General features: G+C 37.6%; 2 protein-coding genes across 2 annotated transcripts; both read left to right on the forward strand.

Annotated features, from left to right (window-relative positions):
- The first annotated feature begins 1,707 nt into the window (after nt 1-1,707).
- Nucleotides 1,708-4,777, forward strand: LOC121241716. The gene is made up of 2 exons (XM_041139602.1): nt 1,708-2,142; nt 4,511-4,777. The coding sequence occupies exons 1-2, from the start codon at nt 1,720-1,722 to the stop codon at nt 4,625-4,627; spliced, it is 540 nt and encodes a 179-aa protein (XP_040995536.1). The 5' UTR covers nt 1,708-1,719; the 3' UTR covers nt 4,628-4,777.
- A 1,119-nt stretch (nt 4,778-5,896) lies between these two features.
- LOC121241717 (uridylate kinase-like) lies at nt 5,897-10,261 on the forward strand. The gene is given in 8 exon segments (XM_041139603.1): nt 5,897-6,397; nt 6,400-6,682; nt 7,223-7,355; nt 7,697-7,736; nt 7,884-7,989; nt 9,322-9,557; nt 9,701-9,868; nt 9,956-10,261. Coding segments are annotated over 8 exon segments (1,491 nt in total). The 5' UTR covers nt 5,897-5,979; the 3' UTR covers nt 10,063-10,261.
- Nucleotides 10,262-10,282: the final 21 nt, after the last annotated feature.

The raw sequence follows: 10,282 nt of genomic DNA on the forward strand, positions 1-10,282 counted from the left end.
GGCATTGGTGAGGGCTGCAATTAGGCACTGTATTAGAATAGATAACAACGCACGCATCCAAAAGAAATAAAAGGTTAGAAAGGAATCAACCTGGTTCGTTTATTGAACACGATCCGACTTCTCCGCATTAGTTGACGGAGGGTAGATGAACATTATTGGAAATAGTGACATTGGTGGGGCCTGTAATTCAACTCGGTGTTAAAATGGGTAATAATGAATTTAAGGAAAAAATTTGAAATGTTAGAAATGAATCTACCTGGATCGTTTCTTGAAAACGACTCAACTCCTCCGCATTAGTCAACGGAGGGTAGATGAACGTTGTTGAAAAATGTGGCATTGATAGGGGCTGCAATTAGGCATAGTGTTAGAATAAGTAACAATGCACGCTTCCAAAAATAAAAGGTTAGAAAAGAATCTACCTGATTCGTTTGTTGAACACAGCCCGACTCCTCCGCATTAGTTGACGGAGGGTAGATGAATGTTGTTAGAAAATGTGGCATTGGTGGAGGCTATACTCAGCCATGATGTTAGAATGGGTAACAATAAACTTAAGGAAAAAAATTGAAAGTTTAAAATGAAATATACCTAGCTACCCTATGCATATGTATGTGAATTCGGATATGCATTTGAAAGAACAAAAAATGGTGGGTGGTAAGTATTTCCTGAACAGAGAGAGACCTACAATACACAAATAAAATACATTAACTAGTTGGAATCGAGACACCTTCCTTTTATGAATGACCAATATATCATACCTGAGTCGGTGAAATTGGTGTAGAAGGCCTAGGTGGCCTTCTATCTTCCTCTTTGTCCATCATGCTATTTCAACTGAGTTTTTAAATCGACATTACAAGAAAAAAACTATTAGTCCATTATCATAATATTAAATTGACATTGCAAGAAAAAAACCATTAGTCCATGATCTGTTTTTCTATCTTATTTGTAGTTTCATGTGATAACTGCATTCATATACTCTGTTATTTGAAGTTTCTATCTTATTTGAGCAAATCATTTACTCTGTTAAAATATATAGCTATGTGACTGCATTCATTTAAATGTTGATCTCATTTTCTTAAAATGTCCTCAATTAGGTGTATGTGATGCAATGATAAAATCATAAAATTATTAATTCTGAGATTTCTTTGGGTAGATCTAAACCATATGTTACCCTCATCTTTTTTGTCTTCTCCCTTGTTTTTTTTTTTCTTTGGAGGAGCAATGTGTGTTTTTTATAGGCAAAGATACAACACTTTTGAATACAACACTTTATTTAACAGTTCAAAATTATTGTTGGTGCAATCCCATGGATTAGATTCTCTAAGATATTAAGAAACATCTCAGCGAATCCAACCAAAGAGTATATTAAAGAACACATGGGAATCAGGTCAACCAAATAGGATTAAGCAGTAAAATGGATGACCTTGTAGGAACAACACAATGTAGACAGCGAAAGGCAGACATCAGATGGCACGATAGAAGGCAGACGACATGCGGCTGACGGCATAAGAGTGGCAGGAACCGAGCGAGAGGGGCGAGGTTAGAGGGAGAGAGAAATTCGAATGCACTGTTTTGGAGAAAAATGGAAAATGAGTTTTGAGTAAAACGCTAACGTTTTACTTAAAAAAGAAAAGTAGTGTGTGGTGTTAGTTACTGCAGCGGCTTAAGTATAGAAGAACTCTATGCCTATTATGGAGCCGAATCTTGACATGCTGACATCGAATGCTGTTCCGGATAGAGCTTTGTACGAAACCCCTCATTTTTACTAGCTCTGTTTTCACCGCCACCTCCAAACCAACCCCACATTCTAATCCAAAACCGATTTTGCCTGACAAGAAAATGGCTGAAAACACCCAAATCGCTAGCAGTAAAGAAGACCCAAAAGCACCCAAAAGCCTGTTCTCGCTGTTCCCCAAGTTTAAGCTCGAACTCCCTTTTCTGAAGCCGGGACCTAAACCGGAGGTTCGTGTTGTAGAGGAAGTGAAAGGAGAAATAGTGATTGGTGGTGATGAAGGAGCAGAAACTACGAATCAGAAGCCGGACGTGGTGAGGTTTTCCGAGAGAAGAGCATTGGTTCCAGTCCCTTTGGTTACCGAGGCGGAAGAGTCTTCTGCGAAGACTTCCAACCCTGTCATTCTCTGGCAGGTCTGTATGCACTTCAAATTTCTCCTTGTTCTTTGTGTTTGGTTGCTGGGAGAGTTTGAATGTTATGGCTTCGAGATCGTTTATTTTTTGACCATTGGATGCTGTTATTTTGCTCGGTTGAGTAACGTTTTAAGATTGGGGTTGGAAAACGTTTGCGTGATATTTATGATTTTACGCTTTGCTTGTTCTGAGAGAGGACCTTCCTTAATGTTGTTCTGCCTCCTCTGTTTGAGTGTAAGAGTGTTTACGGAAAATTATTCCTCCTAAAAATAAATTTTACATGTAAATTCCAAAAAATCGAGAGGCCCTTATAATGGCAAATACTGATTTTCCACGAAAGGTATTCGAAAGTTCACTTTCACTCTCAAAAGGAGGAACGTAATGGTGAAGTTGTCCATTGAACATGTCTGTAAAAACTATAGAAATGGGGAAAGTGGGATAGGGTAAGATGAGTAAAAAAGGTTCTTCACAGTAATAGAATACTATGGGAAGTAGAAGTTGCAGAAAGTGCCGAAGGCATAGGTAAATCAATCACGAGTATTGGATACTCTTGAGAATTAGGGGAGAGTGGGACCAAATGTTGTTAGTAGTTGATTATTTTGTGAAGATAGTGGAACATGGAAAGCATCAGCAAAGTTCAGGGTTTTCATTTTTGAGAAAGAGGAATAGAAGATACTGTAGTTGATTATTCTGTCTTGTAAGAAACCATGAGGGCTTGGAACATCAACTGTGTTTTATTTGGTTAATGAGGATTGGACGAGTTTGAATTTTCATGAGAAGGTTGGACATTGAGTTTTTATTCTGCATATGCCCTGTTCACTTCAGGCTTATTCTGAGCACACAATGAGTTTGTTTTACCATCGTCGAAGCAGAGTTATCTTGATCAGATAAATATTCGGGTGTGTTTTCTGAAATCTAGTATCTTCAATTGGAGTCGAAACTCTTAAAATGCTGTTATTGCTGCTGGGGACAGCATACCATGTAGGTGTGGGTTGGGAGTATACCTGGAGTTCTCAGAGAAAGTTGTATTTAGTTGGTTTTGAGGTTGTCCAGTACATTTTTGCAACAACCGTTAAATTTCTTGTTGAATGGTCACTGTAATACTCTAGTAAAGGAGATCATGGATATGCCCCATTTTTCTTTTGCTAATTTTATTTTTTTATTTTTTTAAATCTGGGTAAGATGCATGTTCCATTTTCATACTAAACAGCTTTACAGCTGATACTTTTAAAACATAGAAATGGTTAGAGAATTGTCTGGAGTTGTGATAAGTCACCTGTCTGTCTGTCTGTCTGTCTGTCTCTCTCTCTCTCTCTCTCTCTCTCTCTCACCCACCCACCCACCCACATGTATAAGTGTGCATTTTTGTTTGAGATATCAAATTCTCCTCTTTTCTGATTATCTTTTCCTTTATGTAATTGGTTAACATGAAGATCAAAGGGGATGCATGTGCACTAATCCAGTCTTCTTAGAGACAATCATTTCCTTACGACAACTCTGATGAGCCTACCACTGTGTGGAAAAATTTATTGTGCTCTTCTGCACCATACCCGTTGCTACTCTGCCATGCAACGCCTTTAGTGACTTTGCCAGTGATGCTACCGTTCAACACCATCAGCCTTTACTATGACACTTCTCATTATAACTCTCCCCTTCACTCTTGCATTTTTTTTCTTGATGTGCTACCTTTTTTGCACCCTTTTTAGTGTTCTTGGCCTTACCATGAAGTGTCAATGATACTCCATGCAGTTGCTTTTCTGTCATTCATTCTTGCTCTTAACGGGTTCTATTTGTCTGATTATCACAAACATTGAGGATATATTGTAACGTGGAATTTGTTCTATTAATGGGTTCCAGATTTGAGATGCATGCCATGTGAATATTTGTGAATTTAGTTTAACTACAAGAATATTTGAGAAAAGGGAAAAAAAGTTAAAAAGGGAGCTGGGTTGGGTTGGTTGGGTAAACTCAAAACATAAATTAAGTCCTATGTACAATCACTCAGATCTTTAATAATGGTGATAATGCATTTGTTCACGTTCTTTGTTATCTCTTTATTCAGAGCCAAATGTCAGCTTTTGTTTGGTAGTTTATTATGTTGTTGGTCTCCTTATTTCAAAGGCATTGACTGCACAGTTTTACCCTAGCTAGTTTTAGCTGATTTTTGGCACTGTAAATAAATTACCTAAGTTGGGCGTATATAATTTATTGCACTTTGTATCGGTCTTTTAGCGTAAACTCAGACCATAGACAAAAGGAAGATTGTAAATTTATTTTTCCAACCAACTGAAGTTGTAATTCTCCTCCTCCTACTCATGCTTCTTTTTAAATATTTTTATAGTAACAAACATACTCCGGCTACATACAGGTTTATGCTCTCGGAGGGTTCCTTGTATTGAGGTGGATATGGGCAAGATGGCAAGAGAGGAGGGGCAAGAAGGGGTCTTCTGAGAGTGATAATGAGGAATCTTCAGATGTTGAATAGGTTTATCATTTGCTTAAATCTCAATGTATGAAGAATACTAGAAAATAAACTCTAATAGGTGGTTTCTTTTCATTTGTGAATGTGAAAACTAGTTGGGTCACTGAACTAGCAAATAATTGTTTTCAACTCATAGGGTTTCATGTTTACCAATTGCCTTGCATGTTTATTTCTTAATTCATGAACTTGTTCTATGATTTTAATTCATTTTCCAATCGTTGTTCCTAGCAATATCCTCATCATGCCGGTATTCGGTAAAAATAGAGTTACAAAGTTATGAATGTGTTCATAATTGTGGAGTTAATGGTGTCACAGAGGAGGTGAGTCAGGAAGCAATTTGTGTGTAGATGTGCGGAGGATGGCTGCAATTTTTAATAAAATTCAACGACAATGTTCATCAGAAATTGTTATCAACTCTCAGTCATGTCTAAGATTTTTTATCTTGAGAAAGTTGATATTGGATTTTTCTGTTACATAGTTGAAATGCATACATATTAGGGCAATGTTGCTGACCATTTATAATGATGGCCACTGAATTGTCACCTACTCTCACCATGCATTGTTACTTAAAACTGGAAACCAAAGGGTTTTATGCTTATGATGGCCTCTTGAATGCGCGTCAACTGGCAGATGCATGCAGCTGTTTTAGGATTCATGCCTCATCCAATCCAATCCTCTTACCTAATAATATTTTAAAACCCAAAATATTTCTGGTCACTTTGTGGCTTTATAATCCAGTGTAGAGGAGTCTACAGAGAGAGCTCAAAGCTCTAGATATGGTAACAGCTCATGTTTCTTTCTAAATCAAAATAAGCATAATCTTCAAAGGCCTTCATCTTCCTTTAATATTTACTCAATTCCATTAAAAATTGAAATCATTGTGAATATGTGAACGATTTTTCTTTTTTCCGACAACAATGAAAATCTGTACATTTGCATTGTTTGTTTTTGCAGATCAGATAAGATGAGATGATACCAACTAGTAACTAATTTTTTCAATAAATAAAAAAATACAAAATTTAGCCTAAATTAATATTTAAAAAAAAACACAGAGAAGAAGTATAGAAAAGGATTTATAATTAAAGAGCTTTACTATTTATAAGTTCCACACATCGTACTTTTTTTATTTATTTTTATTTTTTTATGTTTTATTCTTCTAAAAATAATTGAATTTTTTATTCATAATAATAATAAAAGATAGTGTACGGTAGTTGAGGTCTATAAATAGAATTTTTCATAATTAAAATTGATTTCAAAGTGGAACCGCCACACGTTTGACGGAATCCGTCACGTAATTTCACACCGTCAACACCAGCCAAACTGGAACGTCGTTTCCTGCTGCACAAATCCTAAACATGGGTTCCGACGACGACGACGACTTCCCTCTGATCGACTCCACCTCTTCCTCCCACCCACACCACCACGCGCATACGCGCCAAACCCCAACCGACCAAACCTCCATCAACGGCAGCGACATCGACCGCCACGACGGCGACTGCTACCCCCACCACCAAGCCCCCTTCGAAGTCGAAGACGAAGACGAATCTGACCTGAATAAATCCGTACCAGGAGCCCAGGTCCCCGCTAAACGAACCACGCCTTACTACCACAAGAAACTCAGATCTGATCCCGTCGCCAGCAACAAGAACGAATCCGAGTCCGAAAACGGATCGTACCGGAAGGACCGGGAGGAATGGTCGGACACAGCGATCGCGTGTCTTCTCGACGCGTTCACAGAGAAATACAACCAGCTGAACCGAGGGAATCTCCGGGGAAGGACTGGGAGGAGGTGGCGGAGAACGTGAGCGATCGATGCGGTGGGGAGAGGACGAGTGGAACGTACAAGAGCGATGAGCAGTGCAAGAACAAGATCGACAATCTCAAGAAGAGGTACAAGGTGGAGCAGCAGAGGATCAGAGCTGCTGGCGGCACGGGTACGGGGACCAGCCACTGGCCCTGGTTCAAGAAGATCGAGGCCATCGCTGGTAACTCCTCGCTCGCAAAATCCGGTTCCGACGAGGACCGAGCCAGTTTGCCCACGCCTCGCCCATCTAAGAGGTATTACTATTAGTGGTGCTGCTGTTTATCTGTTAATGTGCTGTGGTCTGATTGAATCGGTCCAGGATATAGCTTCGGGGTTCCGTGTCGGATTGTAATTTTTGTGCTTGGATGTGGAAGCAATGTGAGTTATATAGAATGATAGGCGAATTAAGGAAATGCAGATGTCTATGGTTTATGCGTGGAATTTGGAGAATCAATGCTTGATGGGGTTGTTTTGACGTTCAGATTTGATGTGTTGCCGAGAGGAAGTTTGTGAGGTTAAAGCTAACGAATTTAAAGTGACCCTTGTAGCAAGTTTGGGAACTTTTCAATTCTGAAACAATTTTAGGGATATTTCGTCCTGAATGTCTTTCTTAATGCAACGGCTGCTATTCATTGCGATGATTGCAGGTCCTGGGTTTTGGATGGATGAAATTTCATAAATGAACTTACTAACTTGGAAACGAATGGATATTTATTCCCAAGTTAGTCAGTTCACAACTTAATATAAAAGACAATACAATTGTCTGATCAAATGTATGATATTTTCATGGAAAGATATATGCCGAGCAATGCTTCATTGGTCAACAACATCAAATCCAAACCGATATCAAATCTAAAATGGCGTAGAATAGTGTTTAAAATCAGTGGTACTGCACTAGCTGGGAACTGCCAGAGCATTGACCCCAAGGTGCAAGTTTTGTCTCCATAATGTCATTTGACTCATTTCCATGTGCAATTGGATATGCTGCGACTTTTAAAACACTCAATGATTTAATTATTTTATCTTGTTCGTAACAGTTTTTGAGTGGAAAATTCTAGCTGAACTGCTTTCTTCTGTCATTAGGTGGCAATGCAGGTTGCTAAGGAAATAGCGCCAAAGTTTTGTCTCCATAATGTCATTTGACTCATTTCCATGTGCAATTGGATATGCTGCAACTTTTAAAACACTCAATGATTTAATTATTTTATCTTGTTCGTAACAGTTTTTGAGTGGAAAATTCAAGCTGAACTGCTTTCTTCTGTCATTAGGTGGCAATGCAGGTTGCTAAGGAAATAGCGCCAGCTTCCCTGCTTTGGGGTGGAGGTATTTCATACTTCTCAATTGCTCTTTTTTTTTTCTTTTTCTTTTTCTTCTTCTTTCTCAAAACACCTTGATGGAATTAAAAGCTTCCTTTTCTCCTTCTGATTCTCTGTAAATTGTTTAATGCATTTTTTAATATTATTTTACAGGTGGCAATTGTAGTTGGAGGTCGTAACTTTTTTTTCAGAGATACGTGGGTATCTGCAACTGGTTTAGATAGACCTACAGCTTACCAAATTGGGTAATGGCCTTTAACCAATGCTACAACTTCTAAGTTGTGGTCGTACTTCTACATAAGGTTTTGGTTTGAATATCATCGTTCTAAGGATGTTTAAATGGTCAATGAGCAATATTTAGGAAGTTTTGTTGAGATATATCATAGGAGTTGTCAAATATGGAATGGTGTTCTACTTATAATAAAAAGGAATGTAGCTCTATCGCACGTGATGTGGATAATTTGGAGAGAAAGAAATCATCTGACTTTTGATGGTGCTGAGTTAATCATTGTTTTTGAGATCTTTGCATGAATGATAATAATAAGAGAAATGATCAAACAACTACCCCTTTGCAATTTTTCTACAATCTTCGAATAAAATAATATTTTTTGAAATTTTTATTTTAGTTTTGATTTTGATTTAATGTATTTGAAATTAAAAAAAATTACTATTTCATTGATAAGTTGTAAATAAAGTGTAGTTGGGTTGTAAGGCTATCATTGCTCTAATAATAATAAGATCTTTGTATGATTGCATGACTGCTTCTGTTCCGTCTCTTATAAAAATTCTTTGACCTTATGAAATCTAGATTGCAACTTATTTTTTGATAAGAGGCAGTGCTTCTACGGTTCCCATGTACTAGAGCATTAACCTCTTTCTATAAATGAATTTATACTATGCCTTTATTGTGACCATGATACGTCATCCTTCTAGTCATTTTTGTTCATTGCCAAATCTATTGTAGAAAAAATCAATCTTTTGCCTTTACCATACCAGCTGTGTAATCCCTTTTATTTTTGTTTTATTCTTTAAATCTGAAGTAAATTGGTGTTATCCATATAGTATTGTAGTTTCTTTTTAAAGTGCAATGGTTTTAGCTACTTTTTTCTGCTGCATTTCATTGATGATGCTGTGTGCAGAACTGGAATGAGCCTGAGGATTATTAGTGATTTAGAATTCATTACCATTATATTCTATTTTTCATTTGTTCCAGAGTGTATGCTGTTTTTTAGCTTGTATAGACCTTAAAATTCAAATTTATGTTGTGGAATTAGTGGGTATATTATTAACTAAGTAGATATTTTGGCAGCCCTCTGCCCCATATGCTGGTATTTGAACAGTTTTGGTGAAGGAAAACATGTTTGTACTCTTATAAAACTAACATCTCGTTTGTGTCCATTTTTACAAGTCCCAACAGCTTATTTCATTTTATTTTTTCTTGGATAACGGCGTATTTCCTTGATTTGCTCCTTTATTGGCATACAGAATTATTGGTCTTCAATATGAACAAAGTGATTAGTTCCATGTTTTCATCATAATGCGTGCTGACCGGTTGACTATGATTCATCGGGTATCAGTATGATGGCAACAGTTATGAATTCCTTACTGCTCCAATCAGCTCTAGAGAAGCTAGGTGTTCAGACACATGTGCAAAGTGCATTTGCTATGCCGGATGTTGCGGAACCATATAGCAGGCAGCGAGCCATCCGGCATCTTGAGAAAGGAAGAGTTGTCATATTTGGTGGTGTTGGTGCTGGCACTGGAAATCCACTTTTTACCACTGATACAGCCGCAGCTCTGAGAGCTTCTGAGAGTATGACCATACCCTGACCCTGAATGGTTTTATATTTTTTATTGGTAGTCCTACCAACGCATTTATTGACCCTTGTGTTTCTTGTTCCGGTCTCAATATATTGGGAGGAAATTGTGACACTGTGCCCTTCTATTATGTCCTAGTTAATGCAGATGCAGTTCTTAAAGGGACCAGTGTGAATGGTGTTTATGACTGCCATTCTGGTAACAACATTACACTTGATCACGTTTCCTACGGGTACGTTATTTCTAGCGGCATTACCTCTATGGACCTGATGGCTCTCACATATTGTGAGGAGAATGGAATTCCTGGTTGGTCTTGTTTCATTGTTCTAAACTGTTGATGCTGTATTTTACCCCTCTTTTTCCTAAAAGATGGTATACATACTTTCTCTGTAGTGGTCGTCTTTAATTTGCTGGAGCCCGGGAATATCTCTAGAGCATCATGCGGAGACCAAGTTGGCACTTTGATTGACAAGGCAGGAAGGTTAATTGATATTTTATAAAGCCATGTGTAATCCGATTATTTTAAATTGTAGTGTAAATTAATCTGTAAGTATATATCTTAGTATCATTAGTACTATATATTGTCTTCTTGGTTTTTCTCATAATAAATATTAGTTCTTTTTAAGAGATGAATTGGACGTTGTAGAAAACCATATCCTTTTGTGCTTTGCATAGTATTCAAGATGCTACATTTCTTATCACATGTTTTACTCAACATAT

The sequence above is a fragment of the Juglans microcarpa x Juglans regia genome, chromosome 7S (assembly GCF_004785595.1).
Source record: "Juglans microcarpa x Juglans regia isolate MS1-56 chromosome 7S, Jm3101_v1.0, whole genome shotgun sequence".
Taxonomy (NCBI): domain Eukaryota; kingdom Viridiplantae; phylum Streptophyta; class Magnoliopsida; order Fagales; family Juglandaceae; genus Juglans; species Juglans microcarpa x Juglans regia.

What these genes read in the sequence shown, in the direction of transcription:
- LOC121241716 (XM_041139602.1), top strand. Translation starts at nt 1,720, where the DNA reads ATGCTGTTCCGGATAGAGCTTTGTACGAAACCCCTCATTTTTACTAGC. An exon ending in ACCCTGTCATTCTCTGGCAG is followed by an intron (nt 2,143 to 4,510) that starts GTCTGTATGCAC and finishes GGCTACATACAG; the next exon opens with GTTTATGCTCTCGGAGGGTT.